This window comes from Brachycentrus maculatus, unplaced genomic scaffold (assembly GCF_059751285.1).
Source record: "Brachycentrus maculatus isolate JH-2025_06_01 unplaced genomic scaffold, ASM5975128v1 h1tg000943l, whole genome shotgun sequence".
Taxonomy (NCBI): domain Eukaryota; kingdom Metazoa; phylum Arthropoda; class Insecta; order Trichoptera; family Brachycentridae; genus Brachycentrus; species Brachycentrus maculatus.
In genome coordinates, this window is record NW_028281665.1 from 16,593 (window position 1) to 38,473 (window position 21,881).

Here is a 21,881-nt window from a genome sequence, read left to right on the forward strand (position 1 = left end):
GATTGTCAATAATGGGTAGAATTGGTGAATGTTACACGTGTGTAAAGTGATCACTTAAACCAGCCTATGACGGTCGTCAGCCCCGTAAATGCCGAGACTTCCATATTCTTCTTTGTCTTTGATAAGATGTAAAAAGATAATATGAAAAATAACTTCTATAATTAGAGATAATGCAGATTTGTGAACAAGTATTTGGACTAACTTAAAATGTTGTAAACTTATTTGAGACCGCTCATTTTCACTCAAATCACGGTTTCTTAACATTTTAGTATAATGTAAAATACTGAAGGTTTTAATGAAAAATATAGAAAAATCACACTTATTTACTATTTTATTAACTGGAGAGCAACGTTTCAAATATAGAAATCATTAAGTACAGTGTTTTTAAATAACCCACCCCCCTAATTGTAGCAAGTCAGGATAACAGGTGGTAAGTAGCAAGTGAAATCCATCAAACTACAATACAATCCAATTGAATAGCAAGAATTCCAATAATTGCAGCATTCAAAGACATAAATAAGCTAATTCTATAGGGGGTTCCTAATACATATGGCTAGGGCTGTATATCGAGTTTTTAAATCTATTTATACTATACATCATAATAAATAAATAAATAAATATATAAACCATCAACGAATTCATCACATTCATTTGAAAAAGTCGTTTAACGAAATAAATCGAATTAGAGTTCACAAGTTATGCGATTTTGATTTAATCGTGAAATGTTGGTATCTAACATTATATGTTTTCAGTCTTTGTGTTTCTCGTTTAAGTACTGAGTGTAAAGGACTTAAAATAATCAGTGATATTTTATTAGGCTTATGGTACCTAATTTGATGCTGGTCGTATACGGGTCGAACGTAGAACGGTAAAGAATAGAATGGTCAAAATCATTTTTGAATTGAAAAATAATATACTGTACTGTACAGGTACTGTAGTGAGATGGAATCTCAATCGATCTTATAACCAAGCCTTCAATATTTATGAAAAGAGTTCTTGGATTCGTCAATACTCAGTTGCATTTATTCTCTTTTTACGTATTCTCAGTGGTTTATTTTTATGTATTTGTAAAGTCGTATCATGCCTAGGCACCACCATTACAGTAGTAAGAGAGAGAAGAGGGTGAAAAAATAACGTAAAACACTATTTTAGTTAAAATCATAATAAAAAATAAATAAAACTACGGGGTCCTTCTCTAGTTTGCGCACCCGCTCTGTGTGTTCGCCTATTATTATAATTATCTACCTGTATAGTCTGTGGTGGCCCGCGTAGTCTATGCTTGATAAAATTAGTTAGTCTTTGGTTGATATCAAATTAGTTAGTCTATGGTTGATATGTCTTGTCGGTTGCGATGTTTTCCTGCATTTTTTATATGTCCACAAATGTAGTTTAATATTGGAGATATTTTGTAACGGGAACGTTTTTGTAATATTCTATCACACGTAAGTAACATTATTTTTATGTCTTCTATTTCCCGCATCTATTACTACCCGCCAAACCCACTGCGATTGTTTCTCTTTGAAAGGTATACAAATGGCGAATTGTCGATAATTTAATGTGACATGTTTACGTGTTAATAAGATTTATTTAAGTTATTTGCTTGCGATGCGTTATAATACAGAGTGAAAATGTTTTATGTGTTTAGAAATCAGCTTTCACATCATGTTTTTTTAGTTACTAGTTTTTATCTTCATAATACTGCAAATATATTATGTGGTACATCATCTGTCATCTTGCGCAAGGTCTACACTTTCCTTATTGCTCGCCATAAGGGATATACACATTTTCGTGATTGTTTACAAAAAGGTACATTTTCTTTCAAAACTAGATTCAAAATTGAATTATCGAGTAACACTATTCAGAAACATTCATCACTCACAAATTCGCTTTCCAGAATGGTGTTTTGATTATTAAATGAATTGGAGTAAAGTTCAATTTCATATTGAATTATTTCATTTTAAGGATAAAACAAAGCAAATTATATTCCTTCAGTAAAGTTTTGAATGTAATTAAAATTAAACATATTTATCCATACTGAATATTATGCATATTGTATTGTTTTGCGGGTGGAAGTTTATAAATCCGGATGAAAGACAATATCACTATTTACGATAGCACACTTATTGTTTTTTGTTGATATATAGGTATTCATGAATAAATTATTTGTGTTTTATCCTATGTTAGTGTTAAAAATAACCTCGTAGCATCTGGCAGCCATCTAGGACCTCTAAATGAGGGGTGTTCTAGTGTAAATTTTCAAAATTTAAATCCAAACATAATATTGCAACATTTATAAATATGTCAAACTATAATAATAATAAAACCCTTACCGCACCCCAATGGTGCATAGGGCACTGCTTCATATAAACGCAGTGTTATCTCGATCGTTTACACATGAAGGAAAGGTGATCAGCCCTCCACTTCAGGTACCAGTCCAGTGTAATATTGAATAAATATTAGAGTGAAAAAATCACTTATATTTATTAAACCCCCCTGGGAATCGAACCCGGGACCTCCAGAACGGTAGCCGAGCATGCTGACCATTACACTACGGAGGCGGACAAGTTGTCAAACTGTACTTGAAAAAAATCACACAGAAACAATCATTATTTTATAATCAACATTTGAAGAGCTTACTTTGTGGTTCTTACTTTTGTTATTGATTAACTCTCACCACTCTGTAGGCTAGACATTCTGGCCCGTATGATTCTAGTAGGCAGCTCCGTGGGCCACAATGTCTGGCCCGGCGCAGGTATAACTTAAATCATTGATTTCTCTATCACCCAAGTATATTCTACCAAAAAATATTTGAGATAAATGCGGTTAATCATCGCAACATATTGAATAAACCAACATTTCTTCAATAAAACTTTCCATTACTCAGATATAATCTAGGAAAAATAGAATATCATTTTGGGTGATTGTCATTTGGTATTTGTCATACGCTAATATTTTTTGGTACAGTCAGTCGTTATCCTTCATTTATGACGGTTCTCCAAGGATATTCCCACTTTTTGCGACCATATTTTTTCGTTTTGTGGAGCTATTATATTTAAAAACAACTTTTAGCACTAGGAAGCTAGTGCTAAAAGTTGGATAAAAGATGTTCCTTAGAAGACTGGGCAGATGGTATGAGAATATCATCTCAAACCCCGAATACTAATGAAGCTACACTGGCAATAAGTGAATATCTGATTTCAAAACTTCTAGCCGCGTTGAGAGAATTAGAACGTGTGGTCCATGCTCAATAGACGTAAAACAGAAATAATGATTGTGGACTGTAACTGCACAATGCTCCAGAAACAACTGAGATTTCTAACTGCAAAGGAGTTCGATCATATTTTATCTGGGATCTTTAGTCATGAAGATGAGATTAAACGACTAATTGTTAAAATAAGAGACAACATGAACAAGCTTTTCAAAATATAGAGCGTACTGAAAAAAAAACACCATTTATTGAGACGACTTGTGTATACTGTATTGAAATGTATCATAAAGGAGAGGAAACAATGGAGAAATAATATATTGGACATGTGATGCTGGAAATGGATGTTGTGTATTTCATAGACTGGGCACCATACAAATGCCTCCATCTTTTTCTATCGAATTTCTATCGGTCGGAACAAGCATTTTTAGGTGGTTTTTACCGGACTGACCATTCTATTTCGTTCTCTTTAATTTATTTACCACAATTCAAATCTTTGACTCGTTCTGTGATAGTATTGTGTTGTTTATTGTGTCAACACCCAACTCACATTATTTCAGTGCGAAATGTTCTGATCATATACATAGGAAACTATTGGGTCATCCCATAAATAATGCGGTATTTTCAATCCCATGAAATTCAAATCGATTAACACACAATACTAATGCACCTAATTTTTATAAAAGCAGGTAGTAATTTCACATTGTTCTCGTTCTTTGTGCAAGTTTTGAAGAGTGTAAGTTGACTTAAAAGATTATTTTTAAAATATGATCTTGAAACTTGCACTAACCACTACACAAAGAGGTGAATCATATTAATGCATAATTTTTTACCTAAAAATTATGGATTTTTATTTAACCACTTAACAGTCGAATTTTGGTGATAAAATTCGTCAGTGCAGGAAATAATCACCAAACAACTCGAAACAGGACTGCTCGGGTTAGTCAATAAAAACAAATACATAAATATATTTGGCTCAGACAAATCAATACCACCAAGTTGGAAAACGATTTGCCCGAGCAGCACTCGGACTCATCAATGCAACACAAACTCCTTGCCCGAGTCATGTGAGGGATAAACTGGCAACTGGTTAACTTATGCAAAATCAATCTGACATTTGGGGTGCTACAACATGAATTTAACTGAGAGAATATTCTCTATATTTTTGGTTTCACTATTTACAACATTATCTAGGAACATATAACTCGGGCGATTACCAAAATACAACTTTACTGTCATATTAGCATAGTATTAAATTATTCCTGAAATAATATTTATAATGTACCAATTGAAACATTTTCTCTGAAGAAATCCTGCGATATGTCATGCTGTTTATGATATTTTAAATGCTTTTTGTGCTATATGGATTGTTGATACTGTTGAATTGATTGATTGGATCAGATCGCTGGGTGATGGTTGATGCAAGGCGGACCGGCTGCCTCGGATGGACCTACAGACTCTGAGCTAGAAGCCCTCACTCACAGACTAAACAATCACATCCAGCTTGGTCTTCAAAATGATATTGCAAGGTATTGTATTTATATATACATGTATACATTCACGTTTTATTGAACACACACATTTTTTTTTTACAGACTTTTGTTATTTAACGTTTTAATCACTGGTGGGTGGTTTAATATGGTGATGCAAGGATATGCTACAAATATTTTGGCAAAAATTATCTTGTCCCGGTATGTTGTAATTATCCCAAATATAATTGAACAATTAACAGAGTAATACCTGCGCAAAGACAGGCGCCGTGGCGTAGTTGGGTAGACGCTCGACTGCAAAACTGGCATCGCGGGTTGGATTCCCATCAAGTGCAAAATAAATTCAAGAAAGATTTTTTTCCATTAAAAACAAAAAAATAATTAAAATATTGACCAGAGGTGAATATTTGTGTCGTGGAAAAACATGTGAATATATCTTTTTAAGATTTTTATTTAACATTATTTTAGTATTTGTTTTTTATTTTTGTTTTTCAGATGTGTTTTTTTTACTTTTAATATTTGCGGGGTGTTTCAAATTTTCTCCAATTCATGAAAAATTATTTTAGGTTAGTTTTCTCTTTTTTTAAAAATTATTTTAAAAAATATTTCTTACATTTCTAAATAAAGATTATGAAATTTTAATATTCTGTGAACTTTTTTTTAATTTTAGAATTTTTGATGAATCTCTGTACACTGACATTGAACTGATTCTTGGAAAATTGAAAATATCAACTCACAGGTGTATCTTGAAGACTAGATCACCGAGGTTTTATGAAACACTCGACAATATTTTAAAAAAGGGAATTAGCAAGGAAACTTTTATAGAGATAGAATCGTTTATAAGGTAAATTTTTTCCATTATAAACACAATTATTGTGCTTTTAATATATATAAAGTTTGTAAATTAATAAAGTAGATTTTTTTAGTGACACGTATTCTGAATGCAATATAAAGAAACAAGAAGATGAAATTTTAGAATATCTACAGGATAACACAGCTGAAGAAGATTTGGTGAATTCTAATAAGTTTTGTATCAGAACACTGGAACCATTCACACCAGATTCAGATTTATTCCTTACGCCTAAAACTAGTCCTTCTTATGTCTCAAATTCTTTGACTACCGCTGTTTCGAACTCTCAATCTGAAGAAGGTTTTAATGATAAAAAGGCTTGTTCTCAAGAACCAAATCTTCTCGAGCGAGAGTTAACAGAACAAGATGAGTTGTTATCTGCTTTTCAATCAATATTGAAAACTCAACAAACTGCTGGAAAACAAACTACGACTACGAGAGTCAAGCCCACAACTTTGTCGTTGAGATCTAGTCATACATCGAAAGTATTTAAACATTCCGGAAGCTGTGATTTTAGTAGATTTAAAAGATCGAGTAATCTTAATATATGTAATAATAGAGGTAACACCTACAAACCCAGAACAGAAGGACACGAGTGGGCTAGCCCAGCCTCACAATTCTACAGCCCGTGTATCCCCAAAGTGGATCAGTCTGTTGAAACTTATCGGGATATTGAAACTAAGAAGGATTCTGGAACTACTTGTCACAAGGAGGTTTCTCAGATCCCATCTCATAATGGTGACAATCTTCATATCAATGAAGACTTCACTCCTGATAGTCTAATCAATGAAGATGATGATAATAGCACGCCATCTGACTATTTAACACCTGCCGCTAATTATTGTCCATCGCTTTTAGAAACTAAAGTCACTAATCACACTTTTATCAAATCTAGGAGTCACTCAATGCCAGTAGAGATGGAAAATCTCATCACAACGATTGACTCCGGCTTAGAAACCACAAGTGCTTCGAGTGGACTGGTAGAAAGTTATGGCAGTCCCAAAGAGCACACAGAATCAGAAACTTCTGGAATAGATTTCACTGAATCTCTATTTTCTAGTGATCTCCTAAAAGACGATGACTCTCAAAGTTATTCTTATAATTATAGTCAGAATCCTGAGTCCTCTCAGCAAGATTCGACGAATGTAAAAGAGTTAAACTCAATTAGGGAAAAGGGAGATGTATGTTTGGTCAACCAAAGTTCTCACGGTCTTATAGGAGAATCTTCAGGCTGCCCATCAGGTTGGAAAATAAGTAATTCTTCCCTTGGCAGCCAAACATGTCAAGACCTGGTTGATCTTGGAATATCCACAAACTCCGATTCTCCGTTTGGTTCAGAATGGCCATCTGAAAAGTTTACAACTACTAACACCACAGAAATCGACAGTGATGATATAAACACTAATCATCGAAGCGATACTGAATATTGTAAAATATCAAGTAAAGATGAAAAAGAGCGTCTAAATGAAGAAATTGTAATCCTGGAATCCTCGTCAGTATCATCTGAAACAGGTTCCTGGGAATCTATTTTTCCTCCAAAAAATATTTTGGAAATCAAAGAAGCTTGTAACGCTTTCATTAAAAATGAAAAAAAGTACATCTCAGAGTACAGCCACAAAGTGGGCAAACATGATATCTCTACTGTTGCTTTTAAGTCCGCTACGAAGAAAAACAATGCTTGCTTTATTGATGCTGCCGCTCTGGCAGATGACGGGGAATTGTTTTTAACGTCTGGTTACTCTAAGAATTCTAACAAAGAACACATAAGTGCAGTGCGTGACGCTAAACCCTTAGATGTGGAAATGGGTAGTTCGGAAACAAGTAATAATGAGGATTCGCTCGAGCTGGAAGAATTTGATGCTTTTGAGAAAGCCATTTCAGATAGTGAAAATATTCTGAATAAAGATATTCATAATGTTGATCCAAAGCTCTTTAATGAAAGTTCTGTTTGTACATTAGTCGAATCAGATAATGGTTCGAAATCTTTAAATACTAGTGATTATCAGTCCAATTCATTGTCGACAGAATCGACATATGTTGTGCCGAAAACGCCCAGTAATTCAATAATGCAAATTGATTGGAAACGTCCTTTATTGGATAATGAACCTAAAAGTACATCTCTTTTCGAGTCTCCTAAAGTTAATTCACACTTTGAGTCACCACACAGATTGCAAAAATGTGATGAATCAATGCCAATAGTCTCCGGAGGAGCCACGATTGAAGATTTTGCAACAAATATACAATACACATCTCACTCATTGCCCAACAGTCTTGGTCCACTTGGAGTATATAAACCACCGACAAAATCCTCTTGGATTGTTGACATGAGTAAAAAAAATGATCATTTGGAATCTGAAAAACAAATTGGAATAATTAAGGAATCATTTGAAAAAGTGAATAATAAATTGGATACAAAGAAGTCTTTTGGATTTTACGTTGACTTTTCTAACATGCCGAGTACAACCGAAACCAAAGTAGAAAGCGATAATGAAAAATCAAATCTGGTAAAAAAGAGCTTATTTTCAATGTATGTTGATATCGGAGAAAATAAGAGCTTGAAAGAAATGCCATCGAGATTGTCAGAAAACAAAAGAGATGCGCCTCTTAAAGAAATGCCAACTCGATTATCAGAAATAAAAAAAGATGTGCCCTTGAAAGTAATTCAGGAGAATGTCAAACACACAATGTCAACGCACGAAAATAAGCATTCTGTTGAAGTAAAACCCAGAATTATTGAGAAGATTCCGATTCAATCATATCCACAGAGCAAGTCTCTGAAAAATGAAATTGATTTGACTAAAAATAACAAAGCGGGCAATGTAAATCGACATTCTTGGAATTTCAGTGATTGCAATTCGGAAGCCGATTCTCAGGTAAAATTGAAAAATTTCCACAAGCAGAAAAGTTTGAGTTTAAGTAAGTTCAGTGAAAGTTCGCCAGATTTCATAAATCAGATTCACAAGAAAAAAGATTCAATTTATTCGTTGTCAGATATTTCTCTGGCAGATGACATGACCTATTCGAAATCTGAAAGCAGTTATTCAGAAAATAATGCTATAGCATTAGATAACAAGCAGATAAATATTCAAAATGTTAATGACGGAACTGATATCGATGTACAAATAAAAAAGCATAAATGTGATGCTAAATTAAATGAAACATTTGATAAAAGCAGTACTTGTTCAGAGAAAAATAATTTGACAGATGATACTTCACCCACCATCACTGATAACGATGATATGACGTTTCATCCAGAAGAAGTGAAAATAAATATTGCTGACCAAAATATGACCAGCTCTTTAGAAGGTCACATTGAAGATTTACCAATGTCCGATCCGACCGACACAACAAGTATGAACTCAAAGGATACTGAAAAAGAAGTAAGCGACACTTCAAAAGCATCTAATTTTGTCAAGCTGTCGGATTTAGATAAACCACTCCCAATTTTAAACCTAGATATTAATAGAGAGCTTTCGAAGAATCCAATGAACACTCGCATGACGAGATCAATTCCAGAAGCATCATGGGGGGATGATAATCGCATGACACATTCTACTGAAATATTTTCATCTTTCCACTCGGAGAATATTTACAGCCTCACTCGTTTGTTTCCTCATCTCAAAAGTGAGCTCAGCAAAAGCACCCCTGGCAGTCTTGGGTCCCAGAATAGATCCTTGACATATCTGCCCACACCTGGTTTTGGGTACCGAGATTCGGATCTTCAAGTTTCAGATACCACAGAACACAGCAGTTTGCAGAGCAGTTCATGTTTCTCTGGCAATGGTGAGTTCTTCTACCATTCAATAAATCCATGAATATATTATGTTTCTTTGTTTTATTTAGTTAAATTATTTTTTCTAGATGCAAGCATGGAAGATCAGCAATCCAGTAGCCTTTCACATTGCAAGTCTCGTTTAGGGGAGGATCTCCTTAGAATGTTCTTGGAGGAGATAGCGCCAGATGTCACTATTGATGTCGGGGGAAGGAAGATTAAAGCACATAAATGCATCTTGTCTTCCAGGTGAGTCTCATATGTAAACCGATCTACATTTATAAATATATGTATTAGTTAATAAACATAAATATTTATATACATATCTATTCTGTAGTATTCTTAATACAAATGTTTGTTATTTCTCAGGTGCCTCTATTTCGCTGGTATCTTGAGTGGGTGCTGGGTTCAAAGTTCTGGCAATGTAATATCTCTAGATGGGTACGTAAATTGATATTATATTATAGAGTATAAGATACTCTAAATAAACTTATCTGCAAAATGTTTGTTTATGATAACCAACTTCTATATATTTGTCACAATTGCCAACAAAAAGACAGATTTAGACCACTAAATATAAAATAAATGACGTAATGTTTATAAGCTACCTTCTGTGATTCAATTGATCAAAAAAATGGCATCCAAAGATGTGCAAGGTACAACTCCAGCTAATTGAAAATGTTCTCTTTGAAATTCATAGATGGTTCTTGAATAAATTTGGTTTTTCAACATTTTGAATTTCTTCAAATTTAATGAACCCACTAGTGCACTTGACTTAAAAATTCTCACCATGTTATTATCTGTAACATTGTATTTTATATTGAAATTAATAATTGTGTCTTATTTCTAGGTTTTCTTTTAATGTGGTTCATTTCGCTCTGTGTCACATATACTCTGGGGCCTCTACCATTCCCGATTCGATCAGCATATTTGAACTGGCTGCTTTATCAGATATGCTTTCATTGGAAGGTTTAAAGGAAGTAGTTATGTATACATTAAAAGTTAAATACTGTCATCTTTTCCATAAGGTATGTGCTTTGAATTCTCAAATATGTAATCTTTTTTCTTTTATTTGAGCATAATAGTTACATATTTAAATGTTGCCTACAAAATCGAAGAATTTTTCAGTTGCATGTATTAAAACATCACTAATGGGTGCATTGCCATAAGGAATAATGTGTTCTATTTTCTTATAAAATAGATTAATAAAAATAGATATAAATTCAGTACCACTTCACTAGTCCTCGTTGGCAGTTTTTGTTACTGTTAATTTTTTTATGTGGATTGCTTTTTTTTACATTAATAATATCAACCCATTACACTAGTCAACAAAAAAAATCTTTTTTTTGGGTTTCTGTTCTTACGCTTGAATTCTGATTCTAGACGTCAAACAACATTTAAATTTCCATTTCATGCTTTGAAAGTTCGCTTTTGTATTATTTACGTTGATAAGTAGATTTTTAACGATTTTAATTGATTTTATGAGCAACAGTTGGTAGTACATTGATAAACCCGAAAGAAAATCGCATATTATTCGTGGAAAGTACCGTACTGAAATTTACTTGTCTATCATAGCTGTAACAACCACCCTTGTATATTTTTAAGTTAGAAAATGGCATTAAGATAGTGTAAATAGGATGTTGATTCAATATGTTTTATTTGTGACAAATTTATTAAATAGTTGATTAAGTAATAATAAAAAAATTGCTTTGGTAACAAATTTTACGCTTTATGAAGCCTATTTTTCACAAAAAAAAACACTCCTGGAAGAGTTTTTAAGTATAGTTCATGGATTTTTTGATAACAACAGAGCTAAAAATTATGAAAAGTTAACTGAAACTATGCTTAAAAGCTTTAAAATTGTGGGCTGAAGAATGTCCCATAAACTTCATATGTTACATTCTCATATATAAAAAGTAATTTTTCTTGAAAATTAAAAAATTGCTCTATTTTTTACAAAAGCAAACATTGATCGGAAAAATTGTTTTTTTTTCTTTATTGGTAACATAGGAGAAACCAAAATATCACATGCAGAACCCAGACCCAAAAATCATGTTGACTAGTGTTATTGGCTAATTATCTTCAAAACCAGTTAGGTAAAGATTATGATTAAGCTAATTTGTTTAGAATAAAAAAATGTATGATCTGGAAAAAATAACAAACCCAAGCTTAAATTTTCATTGTAGGTTCGGTTTGAAGCGATTGATTTTATCCAGATCATGTTTATATTTATTTTCAGCAGATTTTCTAAAATATTATTATCTTTTCCTTTCTTATGTTAACACATTGTCGTCGGGACACGGCATTTGCCGTTTGTGTCGACTGTCAGTTATCGGCGAGAAACGGCAATGTACGAGTTTGTTATCAGCGTGAAATAAAACGCGTTGAAGGGTAATCTGCTACCTAGGTGCTAGGCGACAGTCTGTTGACGTTATTTGAGACGCCTTGTCTGGATTGGCTAGTGTGTTGCTTGTAAAGGCATCACCAGGAATCTAGAGTTTTTATGCGATCTAAATCTCCAGTTTAGTTTGAGTCATTTCACGTATTGGACTATTTTTTATACCGCTCGCAAAGTTTTGTTTACTGTTTGGTATTTTATTATTTTAATATATTAGCATTGTATAGGGAATGATACCTCGGAGGGAAAGACTATTTTTTAGAGTTTACAATGCTTCTAAAATTGTGAAATACAGAATACTTAATTAAAAAGTATGATTTTAATTTATTTTTGATGATCAATTGTCATATATGATTTCTTTGAAAATTTCAGTCGAAAATATTATTTGGTTTAGAAATTGTGTCAATTTAAGAAAGCGATATATTTTTGCGCTAATTGCAAAAAACGTCCGCTATAGGCTAGAGTCTATTGTTCGAAGCGCCCGACTACAATGTGTTAAATTTTCTGAAATAGGTTCAATATATTGGTAATATTTTTTAATATATTTTTTTTATTTTTTTATTTTGTTCAGCCATGTCCCGTTTGCTCCGTTGGTGTGCTGGAATGCCTTCCTCTCTCATCTGCATATGGTCTGGATGAGATCTATAGGAAGAGCTTGGATTGGATAACCAAATATTTTGTTCGCATTTGGCCAACCAAGGAATTTGCCGCTCTGCCGCGAGAACTTATTGACAAATGTTATCAGCAACATGTTGTATACATGGTGAGATTCAAAACTCAATTTAACTTTATTTTCTCAATAAAAAATGAACTTATTTCAGACTCTAGTTGGATAGATATTACATCTGTTGAGTTGATTAAGTATGTATATGACAAACTGGATTTATGTCTAAAAAATGCTAAAAGTTTTGAAATTTTGAACCAGTACCCTGCTGAAGCTAGTGATAATTTATTTCTGCTACTTTAGAACGGCACCAATATTTCTCATTGATGGGAAAAGGGAGAAAGGGGAGAGGAACCAAAAAGTTTCAAGACAATACTTTTGTCCATCTGATACAAATTGTCAACCTTCTCCTTTATGCCTTCCTTCTGCTTCAAGGTCCAAATCATATCTTTGATTTAAAGGTAAAAAAAATCAGCATGTATGGAACAGTAGCCCGGATTTGTCCCGGATCAACATGTGAAATAATCCATGGTGTGGAATCTACTAATAAGCAGAAATATTTGTCGAAATTTTTTTATGTAAAAATGGATTATGAGAAAAATATGGCTACTAACTTTGCGGCCTGAGGTATAACCTATTGGGTTGATGCAAAAGTAATGACCGTTTTTTATGATCCCAGGTAAAAAAAAATTTTTTCATAAATTATGAATAGTATCTTCTTTTTTATGATTCCATTGTATAAAGGATGCTTTCCCTCTACTTTCTATTCAGTTTTGGCCTAGCCAGAGTACAGTAATGACCCCTTGTATTTTTTCAAAATGTCGTTCGATAAAGTGCATTTACGTCATTGTTTACTTTATGAATTCCGTAAAGACAATACCGCGAGTGTGGCAACCAAAAACATTTGTGAAGTGTATGGAGCAGATGTCATCAAAGTTCGACAGGTACGAAGATGGTTTACAAAATTCCGATCTGGAGATTTTTCACTCATTGATAAACCACGTACCGGTAGGCCATTGAAGTCTGATGACGACAAGTTAAAAGTCATAATCGACACCAATCCACGTCTAACCATCAGGGAGATTGTGTCAATGATGGGAGTCAACCAAACAACCGTATTAAGACATTTGAAGCGTGTGGAAATGGTTTCGCGGTACGACGTTTGTATACCTCATCAATTGTCGGCTGCCAATTTATTGGATCGTGTTTCAACGCGCGTTTTTTGAGTGCGAGACAAAAACATGAACCTTTTTTGCATCGTTTGGTGACGGGAGATGAGAAATGGGTCGTGTACAACAACGTGACAAGAAAAAGACATTGGACTATACCTGGACAAGCCCCATTAACAACTTCGAAGGCCGAAATCCATAAAAAAAAGTTATACTTTGTGTTTCTTGGAATAATAAGGGTATTGTGTATTTTGAACTCTTGGAACACGATAAGACAAGTACAACAGAACAATATTGTCAGCAATTATCCAAATAGAGCATGGACCTTCAAAAGAATAGACCAGAATTGGTAAACAGAAAAGGGGCAGTGTTTCATCACGACAACGCGCGACCACATGTGGCTATGATGACCCAACACAAGCTAAATGAGTTAAATTGGGATGTTATTAAGCATCCACTGTATTTTCCAGATCTTGCTCTTTCTGATTTTCATTTATTCAGATCACTGCAAAAAAAATTAAATGATGAAAAAAATTATACAATAGAGCAGGTAAAAACATCCCTTACTTCATTTTTCGCATCAAAATCCACGGAATTTTATACTACTGGTATTAATAAGTTGATAGAAAGATGGGAGAAGGTTATAAGAACTGATGGAAATTATATAATTTATTAAATAAATATTATACAAAAAAAAAATACAAAAAAAAATATATGTAAAAAACGGTCAAAACTTTTGCATCAACCCAATAAGTTATAAGATTGTATGTAAATCCAGCACTGCCAGCCGTGATTCTTGGACCATAAATGAGATCTTCCATTGTTTCCAATGTTTCATACCATATATGTATAGCTGTTTACAATCAGAGGGTAGATAGTACTTGAACATTAAAAAAAAAACATTAAACTCTTCTTTTACACAATGAATTTTCTTTGAACTGACAGTATGTATGACTGTAGCAACATAGATATAAAAAGTGGCCTTTTAAATCAAATAATTGTACAAGTGATCGTATAAATTAAACCGTTGTACTAAGTGTTGGACAAGTATTTCAATTACTTTGGCAGATAAGTCATTGTCTTTCCATGTTTAAGAAGGTATAGTCAATAATGGTTTGCAAACTCGCTTGCAGACTGCAGACAACGTTCTGGAGACAGTTACGTGCTGCGACAAGCTACTAGCACTGTTGCCACGCTGCCGTTGGAGCGCTGCCGTGTCCGGCGCGGCACGCCGGCTTTTAGGCGCCTGCGTACGCCTGGCGGGCGCGAGGCTCCCAGCTGTGTTGGGCTCGCACGCCTTTCGCGCTCTGGCCGGGCCCGGTGCCTGGACGCTGCCACGCCTGGAGGACGCACTGGCCGCGGCTGCCGAGCGCGCTGCACCTCGGCAAGCCTGCGAGGCGCTAGCCATCGCGCATGCTCTCATGGCCGAAGAGGGTGCGCATGCCTCGCACGCATTCCTTGACCTACTCAGAAGGTATGCCTACTCTTTGTTGTCCCCTACTGCGTCTAGAAGGATTATACCTCTCATGGCAGTCCGATGATAGACATTTGTAAAATAGTACATATATATATATATATATATATATATATATATATATATATATATATATATATATATATATATATACATATATATATAGTATTTTTTTGAGAGGTATATAAATGAAAATTTCCCTCAGTAAATTGATGGTGGCACCTGAAACCACAGCTCTGTCAATTCTATGTCATGTCATCTATGTCATTTAACTGAGGTACAAAGAAGTCAGTAATCATGGTTCTTTAGCTCTCCATTGACCATAACATTTTGGCCGGCATCGTCTTATATGGGCTAATGATTCCACCTGCCCATAAAGCACACCAAAAAGTGATTTTTAATGGATGTAAGGGCGTCTTGACAGAGGCTTCTGGGTTTTCTCCACTCTTCATTCGGCATTTCTGTTTATTTACATAGCCATTTAACCAAAAATGTGCCTCATCGATGAACAAAATTTGTCAAATTGACAGTTGACAGTTATAAGTTTGGTTTATTTTCTATATTGATTTCCAGTCGTAAAAACCAGTCATCTTAAAATATCCTCTAATTCCATACCTTCATCACTATTTTTATAGCAATGACAAAATATTTTTAAAATTTTTATAACCGAGTTTATTATTATTCCATAAAACACACATAAATATTGACAAATATCAATAAGTAATTTCAAACTAGTACACAATCTAGTAGGCTACTGCAGGGGCGGAGAAGAAATGTCGAAAAATAAAAGGCGGGTCATGCTCATCACATTGCAAGAGGAGAAAGAAGAAGGGAAAAGAACTCATACATTGTTTTTTCAGGCTTATGGTACGATGTGAGGGTGTTCTGGTTCGAGCCGGAGCTTGGCGCAGTCTTGTGAGGACTCCCGCTTGGAATGCCCTTGATGCACGGACTCGAACTCGTCTACAAGAACTCTCATGCCTTGTTAGGGCACCCAAGACCGAGGTATAAATTTATATACTTAACTCATTGAAATTTTATAGTTCTATGAAAAAGAAAAAGTATATTTAATGTATAATGTATGTATTTCTAGGAGAAGCAGAATCTGACTGGATCAAAGGTTTTAGACTTAAATCAGATGAGGAGAACTATGCAGAGCCATTCTACAACTGGCACAAGTAGTACTCGAAGTGTATCTGGTAGCTCCAAATTTTCAACTGCGCTTTATAGTCACAACCATGCGGGTAATTCAACACTCAATGGATCCGGGAGAAGTCATCCGATAATCAATAAGAGCCGAGATTTCAAATCACAGAAAAGTCTTATTCCTCGATGCCGCAATTCCAGATTTGAGAATACCAAATCGAGGTACTTGGAACCGAGGCCCGTGTATAAAAGCACAAGTGATTTAGTCAGCCAACCTCCTCTTTCCTCGGGTGAATCCTCTCGCAATACAAGTCCTGCACTCAAACGTGATCCTCTATCTGGTACAAAAAATCATAAAAACGGTTCCAAGAATGTTGACCCCAAACCATTAAAGAAATCAGAGCACTCCAACTCTGAATCATCACCTATTAAATCTAACCAGTCTAGTGGGAACGTGATGAGAAATCACTCTGATACCAAAGTACCCAAATTACTTTCCACAAACAAGACATCCATGATACCTGCCGCAGTTCATAAGAGCGAAGAAAATATTAATTCTTCACGCTTAGCTAAAGAAAAGGGGGCAAATGCGAAACTATTGCGGAATGCACCTGTGACAAGCAACAATACCAAACTCTCCAAAATGCCCATTGTGGATAGCAAAAATAAAGTTATTCCCTTGAAAAAACCTCAAATTAATGGAAGTAGTCATAATAATTCGCAACTATCCAAGATTTCGTCACCTCTGTTAGATGCCAGAAAGGTTCCCACTAACAAATCTCTCGTTAATAAGAGAGTGTTGCCAAAGGTGAAAGATAAAGCTCTGCCCAAAGCTATTACTAATCCTGCCTCTAAAGCAAAAGCAGAAGAACAAGTAAAGAGCGGGGGACCGCCTAAACCACGACACTCTCTTTATAATCCAACACAAAGCACCAAAGCTAAATGTGTTCAACCAATTGTTGACAGCAAAAGTTCATCTAAAAATGAGCCCAAATTGAGCGACGCTGACCGGAAGAAGGTAGAACCATCCTTGGAAGAAATATTTGAAGCCAAACAAGCTTCTATTCCCGCTATGGAAAGATCGGGAACGTTTTTGAAAGATGAACCGACAATTATCGACAAATATATAACTACAGATTGTACATTGGAGATGTACCCCCAGCACTAAAGTATGTATAAATTTTTAATAAAATAGTGTATTTTTTTAAATACTTTGGGTTTATTTATAGCTTTTAACAGATTGTGCAAAGGTCGTTTAATAATCAATGTACAATTATATTTATCAATAATCAACAATTTGGAAGAGAAAAGTACTACAACATGTTGAGTGTGTCCAAATAATTGTTCACAAATCTGGATTATCTCCATTTATTTATTGTTTCGGCATTAACTTTGTGGTAAGACATGTTACAATGATTAAAGAAAACACTTGTTTTTTACCACTTGAGTTAAAAAACAAGTGTTAACTCAAGTGGTAAAAAACAAGTGTTTTCTTTAATCATTGGATTATCCCCAATTATAGGAGTTATTTTTAGTAAAGTGATCAGTTAAACCAGCCTATGACGGTCGTAAACCCCATAAATACCCAGACTTTCGTATTCTTCTTCATCTATGTTGGGATGTCAAAAAATAACATAAAAAGTACTATATTAATGCCTGTTGAAAATAACAATTTGTCAATTCTTGAATGTTAGCATTGAAATTTGTGTTTTTTTTTTTCAGTGAGTTTTAAACCACCTAAATAAATATAAATTTGCATTTCCTTATTGTATATAAGAAAACCGAATTTTTTTTTGAAGACTGCAGAATAAATTGTAATCAAACAGGTCAATGGGTGGGGGAACGTTTTGCATTTAAACTACTCCAGTATTTGTACCATTATCCTCACTGTTTGCAGCCGAGTTATTATCCTGATGGAAAAACACCCTTCGTTTTGAAACCAAAGATGGTTTTTTCTATTCTAATGCTGACAATTAATTATTAATGGCCTGTACTTACATGCTTACTTAGATTATAATTTAAAAATATTCATTAACACACTAGCAGCTTAGAATTACCAAGTTTAGTTCTTTTCTTTCTAAAATTATTATTTGTATAACTTATTTGAATTTTTATTACGTTTATGCAATATAAAATATAAATGATACCAAGAATATAACAATGTAGATTTATCACTTTGTACTTTGCAGTAGAAGTGCTTTCAATTAAATCAATGAACTATGAATATTTTTAATCTTTATGGTTACTGGTAGATTGATTTTCAAACAGGACACAACTTTATAATGATTAAAAAAACAAGTATTTATAGTTCAGATTTGGCTGTCAGTTTGATATTGAACCATACCATATGAAAAAAAAAAAACATTATTTTTATTTTTATGTACCGTAGAACGGAGCTACTTGAACTTTGATGTGTTACTTGAGCCCAGTACAAAAAAAAACTGTGTTTGGTCTACAATAATGAACGTATCGACATGATTCATTGTTTCCCTGACAGGTGACACTTATTGTCACGATACTTCAATCGATACCACGATCTAAATATTTTTTTGTACTGGCCTCAAGTAACACATCCAAGTTCAAGTAGCCCCGTTATTCAAATTTACTTTTTGTTGAAAATACTTTGTAATGTGGTATATGACACTGAATTTTTTTTAAAGCCTTGGTTGCGCCAACACAACACCTCTAACATGCTCCCTGGGCCCCATACAAATACTGATTGATTATGACATGTAATTTACTGATTTTTCAGCATTTACACTTTAAGACATTGGTACACCAAGATATCGGACACCAAGATGTTCCTAATTGAAGACAAAAAAACCCAAAGAAGTAAGAAACACCCTCTACCCGCCTAGCTTAATATTACATCATCCCTCCACCATATAAGGAATATGGGGTTTTGATCCAACCAGTAATGCTATAATGGGTAACCCAGTAATGGCCAGCCAACATGTTAATGCACTATCTTCTCAAAATAAGTACTGAATTAAAAAAAAATTGGTTTGAATAATCACATATTTGTCGCCTACTTTCAAAATCCGCCAGATCCATATAAGTCGATTTTACTAAAAATCCCAAATTCTCCGGGTAACATGTTTCAAAGATTTGTCTATCTTTGGATAAAATATAGTTTAGAGAATTTTCCCATTTTTTTGGAAAGTTATTCAATATTAAAAAAAAAACATGAGACACAAACCCGATAATGACGTCATCTTAATTTTTTGACTTATCCCCGTTCTCTGATTGGACGATATGGGTCAGAAGGCAAGTTTCATGAATATATCGGAATTTGAAATACAGCGCTGTTTTTAGGTATTTTTTAGCAGGGTTTTCAAGTACATATATAAATTTTATAAACAATAAAACACACATTGGCATTCCGATAGAGTATTTATTTTAAAATCTTATAATATTGGATCTGGCGGATTTTGAAAGTAGGCGACACATATCGCTCACTCCTTTCAAGAACGTCATAAATAAAAAAACTTGATTTTTCAGGAGAATGTTTTTAAAGTTTAAAAATATAAAAAAAATGTATTAAAAATAAATATCAAGCCACTTATTGAACTTTTTACTGTTAAACATATCTTTGGTAAAACCTCAAGGTTTTTTCTCCATTTGAAAAATATTTAGTTTATTTAAAAATATAATAAAACAATACCTTTTCTTCAAAATGAAAAAACAACACTTTCTGCCCTGTAGCGGGTAAATATTAAGTTACAAATATGCCGCTTTTGCTGGGATATAGTACATTTTCTGGGCATTCTGAAAATATGCACAACTGAAAATTGACCATTTTTGATATATGACGTTCTTGAAAGGAGTGAGCGATATGTACTTTATTAAATGCTTTTATTATTTCCACCTTCAAAGTACTTCTCTGTTAATTGGCCAGTGTATTATTGGTATTTGAGAGTCAAAGCGAGATAAAATATTATACTAAGTGCTTCTTAAAAGGAAAAACTCAAAAACTTCATGACGAAAATGTCAGAAAAGTATGGGCTTGCAGAGGCTCACGGAATAAATAAATTTTAACACAGATCTTGAGCAATTCACCTTTATGAACTTACATGACACAAATCTATTTGTGTTTGGTTATATACATATATTTATGTATATATATATGTGTATATATATATATATATATATATATATATATATATATATATATATATATATATATATATATATATATATATATATATATGTATATATATATATATAAATAAATATATAAATATATATATATATATATATAAATATATATATATATATATATAAATATATATATATATATATATATATATATATATATATATATATATATATATATATATATATATATATATATATATATATATATATATATATATATATATATATATATATATATATATATATATATATACATATATACATATATACATTCACAGTTAGTTATGTAATAAATTTTAGTCATATATAGTTATTATAACATTTAATCTACATACAGATTTAAGGATGAAAAAATGTATTTAACTTATTGTTAATGAAATCATACTGTATATTTTATGGTAAACATATAATTATTAATATTGTAGAAGTGATAATTTCACACAAAGCATGAGATGATCACTTATCTATTCGCCATTTTTATAATGAAGCATATTGTTTGTAAATATTTGAAATTCGATATAGGATAGAAGTAAATGTACATTAGATCTACGCTTAATGTGACATTACTTTGCTTAAGTATTGTAAAACATTGTGGTCTTAGACGTTTCTTGATAAATATGCTTATATCCATTTGGTGATTTAGAACTGAATATTTTTTATTTTATTATATAAAAATATATTGCTAAACTCTTGAATACAGTATAAGCTCATTAATTTGATATTGAAGGGATCAAAAATCAAAAAAATATTTCAAAAGGATATTTGAAAAGTTTTTTATTCTAATTTTCCATACTTACAAAGAATTGTCCCATTTTGTCATTTTTCCTTAAAAACTGTTCCTCTCTCTCAATACTTTTTAGGATTTAAAAATGAAAGCTAATTATAACTTTAAGAAATGTCAATGTTTCTTATTTTTTGAAAATAATTACTTTTACACACACCGAATTGGCAGTGTGTTCAGGTGGTGGATTAATTCCCTAATTTATCTTAAATAAATTAGGATTTTGCATTCAAAGTTCTTAAAAAAAAATTGGAGTGTAAATTCGAATTTTTTATTAATTTGTGAAAACATTGGTGGAGACCAAGATTGCATATTTTTTTATTAAATTATGGCAATATTCAAATTATCTTGTTCAAATTAGTTAGCTTCTACTGTTTCATATTTCTAAAAGTAAATTATAGGTACATAAACACATTTTGAAGGGTTGTTTATTTGATGGTAATCTTTTGAGTCTTGATGTTTTACATGAAATAATAATACATATTTTTTGTTACACTATGTCTTTGCTTTTTTTTAATGCTACAAGACATACAGTGCCATTCAGGTGAACCAGAAGTCCACTTAGTTTATTCTACAAATTGTTTTTTATTTTATTTTTAAATTTTAAATGTGAACCCAATTTAATAAGCACTTATCTAGTATGTGGATGTATAATTTAAACAGTATATATTAAAACGTATTTAGATTAAAACAATGTACTATCTATTAAATTTAGAGATTTTTTTTAAACATATTTTTTTGTTATCACATTTTTTATGATTTATTATGATTATT

At 32.9% G+C, this 21,881-nt stretch overlaps 1 protein-coding gene across 2 annotated transcripts; it reads left to right on the forward strand.

Annotated features, from left to right (window-relative positions):
• The first annotated feature begins 1,320 nt into the window (after nucleotides 1-1,320).
• Nucleotides 1,321-19,168, forward strand: LOC148299791 (uncharacterized). 2 transcript variants are annotated; one of them, XM_088275674.1, is made up of 13 exons: nucleotides 1,321-1,442; nucleotides 4,607-4,734; nucleotides 5,191-5,261; nucleotides 5,366-5,539; nucleotides 5,622-9,328; nucleotides 9,407-9,566; nucleotides 9,687-9,758; nucleotides 10,168-10,345; nucleotides 12,287-12,478; nucleotides 14,682-15,022; nucleotides 15,883-16,027; nucleotides 16,116-17,337; nucleotides 18,921-19,168. In XM_088275674.1, exons 3-12 carry the CDS (start codon nucleotides 5,245-5,247, stop codon nucleotides 17,334-17,336), a joined length of 6,207 nt encoding a protein of 2,068 aa, XP_088131800.1. In that variant the 5' UTR covers nucleotides 1,321-1,442; nucleotides 4,607-4,734; nucleotides 5,191-5,244; the 3' UTR covers nucleotide 17,337; nucleotides 18,921-19,168. The 2 variants fall into 2 exon arrangements, with proteins under 2 accessions (XP_088131800.1, XP_088131799.1); XM_088275673.1 differs by lacking the exon at nucleotides 5,191-5,261.
• The last annotated feature ends 2,713 nt before the right edge of the window (nucleotides 19,169-21,881 follow it).